The sequence below is a fragment of the Diabrotica virgifera genome, chromosome 3 (genome assembly GCF_917563875.1).
Source record: "Diabrotica virgifera virgifera chromosome 3, PGI_DIABVI_V3a".
Classification (NCBI taxonomy): Eukaryota; Metazoa; Arthropoda; class Insecta; order Coleoptera; family Chrysomelidae; genus Diabrotica; species Diabrotica virgifera.
Genome location: NC_065445.1, coordinates 145,856,913 through 145,874,014, shown reverse-complemented (window position 1 = coordinate 145,874,014; position 17,102 = coordinate 145,856,913). Strand labels below are relative to the sequence as shown.

General features: G+C 32.7%; 1 protein-coding gene across 6 annotated transcripts in view; it reads right to left on the bottom strand.

The window, feature by feature from the left end:
• Positions 1 to 17,102, bottom strand: part of LOC114338464 (zinc finger protein 252-like) — a 397,861-nt gene that overhangs the window by 67,219 nt on the left and 313,540 nt on the right. For 5 of the 6 annotated variants that reach the window (XM_050646922.1, XM_050646924.1, XM_050646925.1 and 2 more), the window contains one exon: positions 5,737 to 5,930. In XM_050646922.1, coding sequence (XP_050502879.1) covers positions 5,737 to 5,930 — 194 coding nt within the window. The remainder of the gene's footprint in view (positions 1 to 5,736; positions 5,931 to 17,102) is intronic. The other variant, XM_050646923.1, reaches the window with a different exon arrangement.

The following is a 17,102-nucleotide window of genomic DNA, read 5'->3' as shown; positions in this document are numbered from 1 at the left end:
ATGAGTCTTTTATTATTATGTCAATATGGTCGATGTTTGCAACTGGTTGGGCAAGTTAATCAAACGGACCACTTAGCACATATTGGACGGCCAATAGTATCTTAGTATCGTCAAAATTTTACCCAATAATTTGGCTGGTGTATATAATTAATGCATTGAAGTACTGGTATTAGCGATAATATGCTATGCCCATTATCTTGAGTCTCAAACAATCAATATATTCCCAAATAATTTGTTTCAGTCTTCGTTTCTTTTCTTGTCGTTTAGTCCGTTGCTGCACTTATGCCTTTCTGATTTGTCTTCAGTGCCTCAATTTCAGTACATATGTTGAAACTCTATATTATTTTCCGTCCATCGTACTCTTACCTCTGTATGCCCGAAATCTTGGACACCATCTAGTTCACCTAACGTCATTTTTAAACGTATTCCGGTTGACCCAGAGTTTGGTCACTCAACAATTCTTGGAAGTCAAAAGACTTAACTGATATGGGCACATTCAGAGAATACCTGAAAATAGATGTCAAAAAAATATGGACTCCGCCCACTAGAAGAAAACGTGGTAGACCAAGAGGATCCTGGAGAGAAGATGTCGAAGATGTCATGACCGCTAGAGATCTAAAAACTGAAGATTGCTTCGACAGAAAACGCTGGAAATTAGGATGGGAGAAGCGATTACAGCTGTAGAAGGCTCGCTTATTATATACATGAACTGAATTATATATCATATTATTATACAACTCTTGGACTGCATTTATTTTGTTTTGGTCGACCAAGTCAAACCCTATCTCGTATTCCACGAATACTAGACGAACGGTTTGTTATAAGTATTCCCTTATTTTTTCTGGAAGTGGGTTGATAGAATTGTATAAATACTTGTCATACTTTAATTGGCGCGATGTAGTTTGTAGTGTCTTTATTAGGCCAATCTTAAAATTTACATTAAGTAGATAGTGCTGTCAGGATATATCTTACATATTCCCTAAACATAGTACCAACAACGCAGACTTGTGCTTTTCATTAGCAAATAATGTTTCTACATCTCACCAATTTGTTAATTCCCATGGTTTGTATTAGGAAATTCCATCCAAATGGAATACAGTACAAGAGTAATCAAAGACGAATGTTTACTCCTAATAGACATAATGTTTCGTGAGGAATGTTGAGAGTGGTTAAACTTAAGAAATATGTAATTAAAAGATTTTAAGAATAAAAGCAAAATATTCAGAGCTGATCTCGACATGATCAGGTAAGAGGTAAGTATTGTTAAAATATTATAATCACATCCAAGCAAACGTTTTGTCACGAATAGTTGTATATTAGAATAAAAATTTTGGTCTATAAATATGTTATCAATAAAAATGCTGAATTAATAATCATATACCTGTTTTTCTATAAGATAATTAAATCGATTCAAATAATTCCAACAGTAAAAAATATAGAATTTTGTTTTTACCTTTTACATGTAATATTTTGAAGAAGAGCAAAATATAATAATAATCTAAAGGTACATGTACTTCAATTGGGGTTTATAAAACAATGATTTGAATAGATAGACAAAGGAGATACGATTTTGTGGGTAAGTGAACCATAATGACCATTCAAATATTGCATGTAAGTGAACAGTAAAAAATTAAACAAATAAAATCTGAAACATAAAAAGTAAATTATAACGAAATAAATAAATAAATAGGTAGTGCATAATTTGTTTAAAGTAATGTAACTTCAATCATAATATAAATTAATATTTCAGGAAAATCTGCAACTTGTTTTTATATCGTGTATTGCAACTGTTTTCTATAAAAACAAGCAATTGGACTTCGTAAGTCCTAGGTTTTCACCCAACATGACCGGAAGTAAAACCGGAAGTCGATAGTTGAACTCTTTGTGTAACTTTGCGTCAACTAATATAGGATTTTATCAATTTTTGAGTAATTTTTGCATTTCGGCGACTTTCAAACAGTACTTCCGATTGCAACTCTGGAACCGGAAGTCCGAGGTCAAATTGGTCACATTTAATTCCATATTTAGCTTATAAGCTTTCATTTGATACCTTATTTGTTCTAATCACAGAGGAGTTGTGTTTACGGACGGACAGACATACATTAATAATTTAAGTTCAAATTCAAATTTCATTTAAATTTATTCAAATTTAATTTTAATGTTGTAAAATTGGCTACTACTGTTCAAACTTACTTAGAGTACGAACATGCCGAAGATACATGGATGTGAGCGGTGTAGGTGGCGATCGCGGTCGCTACATCTACGTCAAAACAAACCTTCATTTTCTTATGAGATCGCACATACCAAGAATGTGTCACCCGTTCATCCTCACGACCTATCATTGCGGTTTACAGCGATGTCGATCCCAAAACAAAATAGTTTGTTCTACATCGCGATCGAGCTGCTGATCGCGTGGTAAAGTAAAATTTATTAGTGGTTTTTAAACCACGTGACATTCGCTGGAGATACGGCTGTGTATTTATTCATTTCTTGTTGTAATCAGGTTGCGACAAGTTTTGGTTATATGGAAACCGCAAAGAACACTTAAAGGAAGGTATCTTCGGTATATTCTGCCCGTCATCGATGTAAACCTCGACTGCGATCGCGACCTACACCGCGGTCATCCATGTATCTTCGGCATGTTCGTACCCTAAGGGTTATAAGAATAGGAGCATTTTTCAATAAAAAAAAATGAACAGAAGTTAAAGGGGAGTAAAGGAACATAAAAAGTACTTTATACGTAAAAGATACTCGTAGAATAATACTTGATACACATTTTATTTAATAAAATTTAAATGAGTGACACTAGTACCCATTATTATATTTTCAGAGCATAATATCCCTGGAATGTTAGCAATAATCACCCGCATGTTATGACATTTTTTTTGAATAAAAAATATTAATGTCCATCTGTCCTCTATAGATAAGATATTTTTATAAGTTTCTAAACATTTTCTCATAACAAAGGAATTCTTGGAACAAATTTAAAAATAAAGAACTTTTAGATAAAATTTGACCTCTGTGATCTAATAAAATGGGAATAAAATAGAAAATAGTACAAACAGTGTTTCTTTAACAATAGAAATCAAAACAAATTGCTTTAAATTGCAGTCATTATAAATTTCAGTAAATCTAATAAAATTATTTTGGATAAAAGATCCAAAAAGTGAAACCTAATTCTTGACATTTCATTGATTAATGACCGTCATGTTATGTATTGTAACATTAATTATAAGATATTTTCTAAAAAAAAAACATAGAGTCCCGTGACATAGGAATCAGATGCAATGAGATAGTGTCCATTGCTGCTTTAGAAGACTACTTTATAAAGTTCTTCAAACTAACGCAAGGTCAATTGCCAACAGATTTGGGGCACTCTTATTGGGGAAATAATTATTTTTCATTAACTCTTCTTTAAATAATGAAGAAATAGTATGTAAACAAGATTTAATAAACTAAAAAACACTTTACCCTTTACTTTACTTTAGTTTTTCACTAAAAGAAAACAAAGAAGAAGTTTGCTATTTAAATGCCGAAGTAGTTTCGAGTACTTCACACTTTCTCGTCACAAAACTTCATAATAATGGACTATCCAAACTGGACTATCCAAAATAATTGTAAAACCATTTCTTTTTATTATTTTCATTTTCACAGGTAGACCGTTCTAATGATTGTTTTAAAATTTTTTTGTCTAATTAAACAGAAAATTTGATTAAATGGACGTAATACAAATATCTTATGCACCATTTTACTACAACAGGACAACGCAAATTTTGATGCTTTCACGTTTTTCCACTTATATAAAGTCGAGTTTACAATTCCAAAGATATCTAGGCACTAATGTAGCGCTTTCTGTTGGTGAAGACAAATAGTGAATATAAAAACATTTATGTACGGCGGCCTAAAACGCATTTAAATATGGGGAAAGGAGAAATTTAGTTAAATTCTAAAAGATCAAAAATAAATCGAAGTCATATATTTGCAGACCGAAAGGACAAAAACTGATTTTTTTCGTACTTCTGATTAATTTCAACAGTGCAACTATTCCAAAAAAAAAATAAGCAAGTGTTGGAAGAAAATAGTTTTAGAACTAATTAAACAATGGATCCTACAGTTATTTAAACGAAAGTAAATTTTTGTTTAGCCGAGATTTTTTTGTTTTTTCCTGTTAATAAAAATGTGATTTTAGAAATGTATAAATTTGTGTGCAGATCCTGTTTTACTTCAAATCACGCCTGAGGCACTACATTTTCGGGCCTCTAAATATAAACGAAATGAAACGAAATGCGTTTTTAATATTTTTAAAAAATCTATCGAATGACACCAAACACGACCCCCTCCCTGTTGGGAGTTACTTTAAAATCTAAAATAGGAACCCACATTTTTTATTGCAGATTTGGATTCCTTGCGTAAAAATAAGTAACTTTTATTCGAGACATTTTTTAGAATTCTGGATAGATGGCGCTATAATCGGAAAAAACGATTGTTGGAAATGGAAAATCAAATTAAAAAATTGAAAACCCCCACTAAAATGAAAAACTTAACTTAACTTTTTTGGTTTTAGAACCAAATCTTCACAACCTAATAGGTCCCCATGATGCTTTAGTAACTGCAAATTTAGCAACCACGATTTGTATCAATTTTTTTAATAGGTAGGTATATCATTTTCTATATTTAAAATAGCCAAAGACCGCAGACCTTGTCGATTTAGAGAATTTTTTAAATACGACGACGTTACTCTTTTCAGTAGTAAATACTTTTTACCGAAAAAGATCTTTAACCTCAAGCGTTGTTACTGCTAATGAGTAGGTATTGTAAGCAACGTTTCTACATGTGTAAACGTCGATATGATGTTATTTTCAATCAAAAAGGTCATCATTGTGGATTTTGTAAGATATTAGATGTGATCCTGCTGCAAAGTTTTTAAAATGTGCCACTTCCTCCACTAAATCATCAACATCGATATCGTTCTTATAATATTCGGTAATAGTTTACAAGTTTCCTGTTTCACTATTGTCTGTGAACTAGATGTTAAAAATATCGTTTACATAATTAAAAGCATCTTTTCGTATAGATAGTTGCGTAAGTGAAATATCACAAACAGGCAAAAACTATTTATTTTAGAAGTTTCATTAAAAAATCGTTTCAAGAACTCTTGAATTTTCATCAAAAAATTGTTTTCCGCCCTCAGGAAAGCTCATATTTATATATGAAACGCTTATCGGCTATAATTTTTTAGCTTCATTTCCAATTTCTGAAAATTTTTGTCTTGTTTTCTGTATACTTATTTAATTAAACTATTGTAAAGTTCACACACTACTGTAACTTTTGCTGGTTGTATTTATGCGGTCCAAAATTTTATTCCAAATCGTTGTCATAAGAATAAACTCTAACGTAGGTATTCATTTTCTCTAACAAATCATTTGCTTCAACTGACGTTATCCTGTTTTGGTTTGAATCTTCGCTTGATTATTTGAACGCTATTTTAAATGAATGAAACGAAAGAATTTTGAAAATTTATTTTATTATTGCAGTAAATTATTTTTTTAGTGATCTTTCCGGGCCCCTTTGAAATTCGGGCCCGAGGCAGGTGCCTCATGGGCCTAGTGGTAAAATAGGCCCTGTTTTTGTGTTGCATTATGTTGCACTAAAAGTTGCAGATTTTCCCCGAACCAAATCACAAAAAACTAAAACTAACTTAATAAAAAAACTAAAAAGAAAACTTCGTGTACGTACATGGCTTACTTTGGACGTGTGCGTTCTCAGACTGGATTCCGTCGCAAAACCTTTGCCGCAGATGTTGCAATGGAAGGGCCTGTTCTTCGCCCTTTCTACTTGAGCATCGTGGTTTCTGAGGTGTTGCTGGAGGTTGGACAGTTGAATAAAGGCTCGACCACAGTCTGGAAGGTGGCACTTGTAAGGACGTTCGCCTAAAACAAAACACTTCAAATTATAGTAAACTTAATTATTATATAGTTTATAAATGAAAAAAGACAATACAATAAGTCATAGTGATGATCTTGATCGGAGCAAATCACGATGACGTCAACGTGATCTAGATACTTGACTGATTCCGCCTAGATTAGAAAAAAAGAGCTTAATTATTATTATATTTCCCGAGGTTCAATAAACAAAAAGAAAGAGAAGAACTGGAGGCCAAAAAAATAGAAAATAAAATGATTTTAAAAACCCTAATGTTAGTATTACTTCTAGTTTAACTATATTTCACTTTTACTACCTAAGTTTAATCCTAACAACAACGGTAGAAAATTGTCTTGAGTATGTATGGTATAGGTAACATGTTGAGGTAATACAGAGCATATTATTCTAATTGAATTTTGAGTTAAAAGTAGTCACACAGACATGAAAATTATATGGACTTATCGAGCTGAACGCGCGGCCAGAGAGAACCACACATGCCAATGAGATCAATAAGAAGAGCCATATCATCACCAAGGAATAGATACGACATACTATCTTTATATTAATTATAGAAAAATGGCAAAGACATAGGGACAATAAGATACATACCGAAACGCTGAAACTCTTAATCCACAAATATAGTTTGGGATTTAGCGTTTTAACAGTTCTATTCAATGCCATTTACAAAGCTGGAAAAATTTACTCACACTGGAGAAGTAAACTTATATAACCTTATTAAATCCTTCTCTCCAGCTACGAGAGCTGAACCTACAATCTACAATTATTCGTTAGAGAAACGCATAGAGAATATTACTCATTTCTTGGACTAGAATAACAAATGACGAAATTCTTAAGAATTCAAAAGGACAACGGGCTGATACCAACGATCAAAGAGCTTTAGTTATTGTACATTGTACACCTAATGCGAGGAGATAAATATGAAATATTTCGGTTAATCATCGAAGCCAAAATTCAGAGAACGAGGTCAATAGAAAAAAGACATAATTTCTGGCTCAAGAATTTTGCGCCAATGTCTTGGGAAATCATTCTCCGAAATGTTTAGAGCCCCCATTCACGTTTAACTATTGCCAATAGATAGCTAATCTTCGAAGGCAGATGGGGCAATGAGAAGAAAAATCGAGCTGGGATCTCACTGAATACATATAGTTCATGACTTTTAATTTTTTTAAAATAAGTACATAAGTGCCTGCATGCGTCTGTTCAACGCGAACAGAAGCAGTTGATTTTATTTCATAATTGAAAGTAAAAGTTTAGGTTTAGCAAAAAATTGAATTATATAGTTGCAAGCCATAGCAATTTTTTCTAAAATTACCTACTCCGCAGACCAGTTACAAAGGAAATACCGACCTATTTGTACAATTTTACGATTATAAACTTAAGTTACCAGCGGAGTAAGGAAATTGGACTTCCGAATGTGAAATCACTGATCGTGACGAAAAAAGTCAAGAAGTAATAAATATGGCTAAAAGGTTGCCCTTTTATGTAAGATATTCCGATATATTACCGGATTTACGTCTCGTAAATAAATTTTTCGATTAACTTTGAAATTGATTAGTCAAGAAGTAAAACTGGGAAAAATCTTTATAGGATATGGGCAGGTCATAAAAAGGAGACATACTTAAAATATTATATTTGTAAACCAGTGTGATTAAAATTAAAATTTTAAATACAACGTGGATGACAGTTGGAAATATTAATATAGATCAAGGTCTGCTTTCTCCTAATGGAGAGGAGATAAAACGTGTAATCCATTTATTGCGACTCTGGTATTTAACCAGGATCAATATATCACGTAAGGTATGACTTGGAAACCAGAACAGAATGTAACAAAAACCTGTCGATCCATATTCGAAGTCGAAAGTTCTGAAAAATTACGTGTGGTCTAGCCTATTATATGGTTGTGAGACATGGACATTAAAAACCACAATGTTAAACAAATTACAAGCATTCCAATTGTGGTGTTATCAATGGATCATAGAAATATCGCATTTTTCGCACACTTCCAATGAATATGTTGTGAAAATGATGTATTTAGAACGTCTGCTCATAAACATCATAAAGAGGAGAAAAACAGAATACTTCGGCCATATAATTAGATGACCTAAATACCATCTACTTTGCCTTATAATGCAAGGAAAAGTGTAGGAAAAGAGATGGATTGATCGAAACTTTCATGGCTATTTAATATTAGGTAATGGTGTGGTTCTACAATAGAAGAATTATTTCGCGTAGTAGCCGATAGAGAAAAGTTTCAGGAAATTGTAAACGTGTCAGTAGGAACACGGATTTTTTTCCTTCTGAAGCCGTCCGTGCATGCACCCGGTAGCACTGCAGCCTTTTGGCTTATTGTGCTATCTTCGATTTGTTCTCATGACATCCAATGCACTATAGTAGCGCACTTCACTAGCCTGTAAAGGTCTATTGGGTTAGTGCCATATATTTCTCTGCAGTCTCCATATATGTATTGTTTGTCTTTTGAGGTCCAGAGCCTTGCAATAGCACAATGTATGTCTGACTGTATCGGCCTCTCTATTGCAAAGTCTGCAGCTGAGATCTTCATTGTATAGTCCTAACTTCTGTAGGTGTCCTTTTACTGGAGAGTGTCCAGTTAGGAAACCTATAGTGATAGTTAGAAACCTATAGTGAGAGTGTCCAGTTAGGAACTAGTAGAAACCTATAGTGAGAGTGTCCAGTTAGGAACCCACGATGATTGTCCTTGAGCCAATTTCTGTTCATTTTGAGCAGTTCTTCAGCTCTTTTTGCGCATGTCTGAGGTATAAATCTCGTCGCATCCTTTTGCGTGGGAATTTTTTCCCAGTATTCTTTGTGTTTTCTTCGTATTCAGCCTCTTAATCGGTCTCTGATTGTGCTTTTGGGCACTCCCAGTGCCGGTTCTGCACCGAAGTATCTTGTTGCTGATCCTCGTCTAGCAAGTTCGTCAGCTTTCTCATTGCCAGCGATTCCTGGATGTGCAGGCCCCCAAATGAGTTTTAGCTCATTATGTTCTGCCAGGGTGTCAAGTTCTTCGTGGAATTCCCATACAATCATTGAGATTAATAATTAAAAGTCCTCAATCTGTTTATCTGTGCACAGTGCAGGATTGCATATACCTCTGCCTGAAATTCAGAGGTATATTCTCCTAGTGTGATGGATATTCTCCCGTTCTAGTCCCTATCCTCACTATATACTCCGAAATCCGAACCATCTTCTGTCTTGGACCCATCTGGAGTGACACGGCACTAAAAGAAGAAGATTATTCTAATTTATTGTTGGTTTAAATAAAAATGTTTTCATACTTTAATGATAGTGTATCAGTTAATCAGTTGATTTATTTGTAAAACAAATTAATACTGAATTAAATTTAAAATTAACGTGGAAAGGGAAGAAAAATCAGACAATATAAATGTCATTATCATTAAATATATCACTAAATAAATACAATAATGAACGGGCATACATCCTTTTCTATAAGTATTTAAATATTATTTACTAATTATTCCGTTGTTTAGATTATTATATCGCATTAAAACACCTGATAAAATTTGGCAAAAAATCTAACGAGAAAAGAATACGAGTAAATTATAGGTATTTAAATCTGTGAGGCCAATAAGGACTTATGTATATAATCATAGCCTTAGAGGACGGATAAAACAAGACGCACCTGCTTGTAGAATTATTGCGTAAAAATTGTATTTGGACCGAGGAGAGCGATGAGCGCAGGGCTGAATTGAAAGAAAAATAGAAAATTATTAGAGATTATCCAGCTGTGTTAAGTTCAATGTACCTATCAGATACATTTTTTAACAAAACGTTGACTAAACTATTTTTCCACCTACCTCTACCGAAAGTATACATTTCCTGACCTGATTGTAGGGAGCAAAGTCGTACTTTTCCTCCATAGTGAAACAAAATACTTTTACTCCCTAGGGAGTAAAAGTAAAAGTGACGTCATGGTATGTCATTGATGAAATAACTTATTGACGCCCTAAATAATATTCTATTTTCTATTACGTAAGTATCTATACATTTTAACGTTTATTTATAGAACACCCTGTATTTTGCAGAATGGTAAAAAACAGTAAATTAATATTTTGATTTAACAATGTTTACATTAATATTTTGACTTACATTTGACAGTGGACAGTTATACTGTATCTTGTTATTTGAGGAAGGTGGAAAAACCATATGTATAACGTGGGAGTAAAGTGCCTTTTCCTCCCTTGAATGATTACGGCCCAGTAAACTTCATTCTCGGTAGGAAAAGTAGCAGTTTGCTCCCTTGTTATACAAATAGCTATTTCTGTCATGATCCATGTTTCTATGCCATATTCGGCTGTGATCGTATGATGGTTTTAAATACTTTGAATTTTACAAACACGACAGAGGGAAATATACTTTGTTGGCCCTCATTATCCTTTTCTTATATTTTCTCCTCCTCGCTGCCTGCCTTAATTATCTGTACTTCCAGATATGTGAACTTCAATATTTTTGTCGTCTATTGTCAAATTTTGCAAGGTTTGCTGTTTCCTCGTTAGTGTTTTAGGATTATTTATGTTCACGGCTAGACATATTTGCTTCGCATTTTCTTCAAGTTCACATAATGTTCTCTGATGTTTCGTAAAGACAACAGTTACTTACTTTCAAATTGGCTGCTACAAAGCGCCAATTGAAAAAAAAATAGTTATTTATGAAACAGTTCGTGAAGTATGCTTTTTTACGAACGCACGCGATGTTTAGAGCACGAGCGATAACGGTGCGAGTGCTATACATCGCGTAAGTTCGCAAAAAGTACTTCACGCACAGTTTCATACAATATTTTATCTATGATGAACAAATAAAAAAACTGTAACTTCGTGTGAACCTTCGTCACTGGAATTTATTTTTTAGAATTTTGACATTTAAAAATTCTAACTTCTTTTAAACCACAAAACTGTCAAAACTTTTGTCGTAATTTATTGCTCATTATGTCATCACCATGACAACGCGAAAGTTAAAGATATTTGATTATATGAAAGTGTGCCAAAAACAGTGGGAAAAAGTAAGTCCCATTTAAAATACATTGTTACTTCACGCATACTTTAAACACTTCACCAACTGCTATCTATAATGAAAGTTTTCACGAACTAAAAACTTATAATATGACATAGAGTAGATAAAAATATTTTCAGGTTCACACAATTTTTCATTTTATAAAAATGCTTTTGAAAACGATATTTGCATTGGAAATCGAAACGTCACAAACAAATTTAAAATGTAATTCGGATTACAATCCATTGTGGTTTAATTCTGTCACGCGTCACATGTCACATGTCACAAGAAGACACTTTCAGTGCCATGTATTGGTTAAATAACTTTATTTATTCATCTCGCCAGTGATCATAAAAAATACTTTCGTTAATTTTTCTATCGATGTATTTATTGTGTAGACCTGGTGTTTAATGTTTGCTGCTCTATTGTGCTTAATGTATATTAATGATACAATATTAGTAGGAAAAAGTGCAGGAGATTTAGAATAAAAACTGGAACAGTGGTGACAAACTCCAGAGAAAAAAGATTTAAAGCTTGGTAGGACAAAAAAGATAACTTTGAATGTACCTTTAAATATTGAGTTACTGCAAATTAACTGAAAAGTTAGAATGGGTTAATTTTCAATAGAGATTTTCATAAAATTGCCATAAGACCAGTTATGATGCACGGAACTGAATGTTGGGCACTTAAAAATAGGGACAATTAATGAATGTGGTGGAAATGAGAATACTTAGATATATAAGTATTTACAAAAAAGGATAAAATTAAGAATGAATATATTAGGGGAAGTTTAGGGGTAGCACAAATTGATGCCAAGATGAGAGAGCATAGGTTAAGATGGTCCCGGTATATTCAACGTCAAACGGTTATCATCACGTACGAAGACTTGCTGATCTGCAAGTTTTTGGGGGATTTAGAGTAGCAGACCAAAAGATACCTGGGGGAGAGGCTTAAGCAGGATATGTCGATAAAAGGGATAAAGGCAAAGAGATTTTGTGTATAGGCTGCTTCTCTATTTTCAAGTAAATTTAAAGATTATATAAAAAAATAAAATACATAACATTTAAAAAAATATATGATATATGTCATAAGTAGCATTGGTTTACAACATAACATTGGTTGCAACATATCAAGTTGGTTAATCTGCCATTATCATATAATTTTAGAGTTAAGAGTTAGGAGTTATTAAAATTGCTTTAAATAGGTAAATTTTTCACTATATGAACTCATCTAATGTAATAACATGCGTTCTTTAATTCGCTTCTTAATTTTAAATTTTACTATTTATAGGAGACTTCCTTACTTTGAATATATAAACAAGACTTAATTTAGTTTCCTCGTATACAAGTGTCATTTGGAGAATTAAAAATTATTACGTAGGTATTATTACGTACAATGAATATAATACTATAATTAGGCTGATTATGAACACATTTAAATATTATCACATTGTTAATTCTTTATCTGTTTACCAGCTTTACTGACAGTTAATCTAAAATATATGTAAATGCCACCATTAGTACTATCTCAAAGTGAAGGATATTCTCTGAGTGCCGACCTGTACGAATTATTTGGGTAGTCGGAGCAGGTGGAGAACGACTTGAAACAATGTGTATACACAGGGTTAAAGAAGATAGGATCCTTGTGGGTGGGTGATGTATGTACGTTAAAAATTCAAGAAAAGGTGTACTTCAAGAAAAAATAATAATTATTCTTATTTACCATATGCTGTTACTGTTACCGAGTAAACGGAACATTAAATGATGCAATTAGGAAAAAAAGAAGAAGAGTCTCGCCGAGGAACAATTTTATAATGCTCCCGCCTTCGTAACTTCTTCAGTTATAATCGTTCAATCAGTAATTTTCTTGGAATTAAAAACTTCTTTTTTATCATTTAGTTCATTATAAAAAGACAATGTAAAATTTCGATTTAATTCGTAAAAATGGCTATTTTAGACAATAATTTTTGCGAAATTAAGCTTAGAAAACTGAGATTGATGGTTCATGTGGAACGTATAAAAGCCTATAAACTAACAGAAATCAAAGTTCAATCAAACATGAAAGGAAAATTATCTAAGGGATGACCAAAAAATAAGATATATGGACTAAGCATGGGAAGATAGTAACTAGTGAGTGAATTCGAGAAATAAGATTGAATGAAGAGGATTAATTGAACAGTTCAAAACCAACTCAACCAAAGTTATGGAGCTAATGATGATGATGTTATGTGTTGTTAATCACAGTCATTACAAATTAGATACTATTTGTGTATTTTTTTGCGAATAATTTTGATCTCAAACAGTACAAATTGAAGTGCAAAATTAGTTTGGTTTGGAGTTGCAACTGATACTAAAAATCAGGAGATTCTTCTTCTTTTTTGGTTGTTCATGTCGGCCTTTGACGGTAATCCATAATTATTAGATACAGGCTGCTAAAAAGTTATAAAAAAAACTGTTTTTTATACAGAATAAATATCTAAAAATTAAAGGAATAACGCAGAAAACACAAAAACATTGTAGATATAACTTAATTAACCTATCAATCTTAAATACCGTTAGTGTCAAAATTTGATAAATGTCAATAGTGTCAAAATTTCATAAGTTAATGCAGTAAACTTGCCTGAGGTTGGACTATTTACCTACAAACAAGCATTACGCCGCGGTAAATTTGAATTACTCCTCCTAGTTTAAAAACAGTGTAGCTATAGTAATTAAATTAACTTTACACATTGAAGATATGCTATTTTTATATGACTTGTTCATTAAATATCTGACAGTATTTTTAGATCTTCTTTACGTGTTATATCAGAATTATGCGAGGTTGGCGACAACAGTTGTCACCAAGATCAAGAATCAAGAATCAAGATCAAGCAAGATCAAGAATCCTTCGTAATAGTTAATGTTGCGAGGGATTCTTGATCTTCTGTAACATGGGATAATTGCCCTGCATTTGATATATGAGTCCATTCACGAATGTTTTTTAACCAGGGAACTTTTTCTTGCTACATTTCTACGGCCCTCTATTTCGCCTTTAAAGATCAGTTGTAGTATTCTATATCGATTTCCTCACGCTCACCATATGTCCAATTTAAGACATTTTCCGGCATTTAATAATCATCATCATCCAACCAATTTACGTCCACTGCTGGACATAGGTCTCCCCCAATTGTTTCCACACTTCACGGTTTTGTGCTGATTTTTGCCAGTTTTTACTAATCCGCCTGATATCATCTGTCCATCGTGTAGGCGGCCTTCCTCTACTTCGTTTATCTTCTCTTGGTCTCCACTCCATCAGCCGGCATTTAATACCCTTTAGTAATTCTCTATTTTTGTTAACCCTCCCTTTCTAATTAGCTTTTCTTGCTATCCAAGGCATCTTCAGCATCCATCTATGAATCCACATTTCCAATGCTTCAATTCTGTTCATGCTTAATACTTTTAGTATCCACACTTCTGCACCATACAAATCTACAGACCAAAACTAGGACTTAACCATTATTTGTATTAGTTCTAAACAGCTACGATTAAAGACTAAAAAGTTGGTTTTGTTTGAATTTATTGTAATTCCATTTCGTTTTCTACTTCGTGAATATGATCAAGCAGAATTTGGAGCCCATCAATATTTCCTGATAAAATTACTGTATCGTCCGCGTATCTATATTTTAGTTGCATTATATACATAGTTCTCTATTGATTTTTATTCCATATGGCTGTCTTTCGAGTGCATTTTTAAATAACTTGTCCCAGTGACCATTAAACAATGTTGAGGACAAAATTCAACCTTGTCTAACTCCTCGTTGTATGGAGATTTCGTCGGTGTAGTTATCTCCAAACGATAATAAGTTGATTCCAGTATAAATTTTTAATGACACGAATATCTTTGTCAGCGATTCCTATATTTTTTAGCATTTGCATTAATTTTACATGCCTTACTTAATCGAATGCCGTTTCGAAATCCACAAAGCTTGCATACACATTTTTTCTTTCATCAAAGCAGAATTTGACTAGAAATTGTTTTTCTAAAATGAGAAATAGTATATTGTACAACACGTGAGAAAAAAGACATATTTCTCGCAAGCGCAGAAGTTTGTTGGTCGCAAATCAAGCGAGAGAGAAATATGTCATTTTCTCATGTGCACTGTACTTTTTCTATGGATGCGGTTTTGTCAAGAGTTCAAATTTCAAAATTAAATAATTTAGGCGTTTTTAGGTGTATTATATGCATAAATATTATATAGGTATTTAATATTCTTATAATTTATATACGTTATTTATTTAAAATTCTAATTAACAGTTATTTTTGAATAGTCTTGAAAGGTTATTCCTGGTTTCAACACATTTCATTTGATAACATTAATTGTGTTTGTATTGTGCATGTTACCATGGAAACGACGATCATGTATTGAAACCGGCGGAGCTCCCGTGAGAAAAAATATTTCTCACTGCAATGTCCGACCTTCCTCACTGCCCGAGAAATTGTTGGTTTTGAATGTATTATGTACGTAGTGAGAGAAGTAGTGGAGACGACATTAAAAAGATAGGAGGAACGCACTGGAAACAGAAAGCACTAAACAGAAGCGAATGGAGGAAACTGGGGGAAGCCTATGTTCAGAATTGGACGAATTAAAGGGCAAAAGAAGAAGAAAAGAAGACATAAGTTGCACATTGTATAGCATCCATAGAAAAAATCCTTATTACCACTGTAACTGTTACACAAACAGGTATAACTAAGCAGAACAAATGCAAAAGTGAGTTTCCAAATGAGAAACCATCAATGAACGAGAAAGATATTGGTAAAGCAGTCAATGTTTTGTGGCCAAACAGTGAAATGTACGTAGATCATACTGTGGTACTTGCCAATGATTTGAAATAACACGAACAACTTATGAATACGAAAACTATTCATTATTTTATTAGTAAAGATAATATTTTCTTTAAATAAATTTTGCTACTTTGGATTAAGATTAAAGTCGAATGACAACAATGGCGATTAACATGTTCACGATGTTTTTGAAAGTGTTGATCTTGTGATTTAACATTTCGTTGGTGAACCAACTAATAATAAAAACCATATTTCACATAAAGAAAAGATACAGAAGAATTCAAAATGCGGAAATAATTAAAACATAAAACATAACATATAAGAAGATATTAAATTGTGTAATGGTAGAAACCTACCAAAAAATACCTAAAAAAATAGAAGACCAAGAATACATAATCAAAGATAACAAAAAAGTCTTAAAAAATTTGTATAAAAATTGTCAACACCCTTTAAAACTAACATAATTACCTAATTGTGTAGTACCTTCAACAACCAAATAGCTTTTCTAACAAACATGGCCCAAGCAATGATTAGGTCGACTGGTTTGAAACAATCAGTGATTTTTGAGTAAGCTGACAGCAAGCATCGGCAACAGACTAATTATTTCAATGAAATAATGGGTTAATTTAATAAAAATTACTTTACCAACATATGCGTTATTGAATTAAGCACCCGAAAAGAGAACAAAAGGTAACTTCCTTCGATTATCCTTTACATCCTTTCATAACAGCTTAATTATATATTGGGCCAAGTCTAAATAAGTTTTATAAGAAAACAATTGAAACTCATCACCCACATATGGTCATTATGGAGTGGATTAACGTACGCTCACTTTCTCTTTTTTTTTGTTTTTGTTTTTTTATGCTGACAGCAAGAGAAACCATATGTTAAATAGGAACGTTTAACCCTTACCTGACTTTAACGGATTCGACGGATTTTTTTATTAGGTCCCGTATTGCGATGGGATCCAAGTAGGTGACCTATATTTCGCTGCCACAAAATCCCATTATTTCTTTATCACGATATTATTAAATTTTATGGTAATTTTAAATAACGTTAACCAATCGCTTAATAGAACTTGCAAAAATTAAAAAGTTAGTGATCAACATGATTATGCAGTTAAATATAAACATGGATTAAATATTAAAAGGACAAACAGTATTTTTGTGTATTTTAGTAAAATTAAAATTTGTAAGCACCATTGCGATTTCTTAAAGTCGTTTTCAGAAAACGGAAAGCTTTTGTGGAAGATGTATTTTGTAAATTTCGTCTAGCGCAAATGACAGCAAAGGATTATTAATAAAATGTTA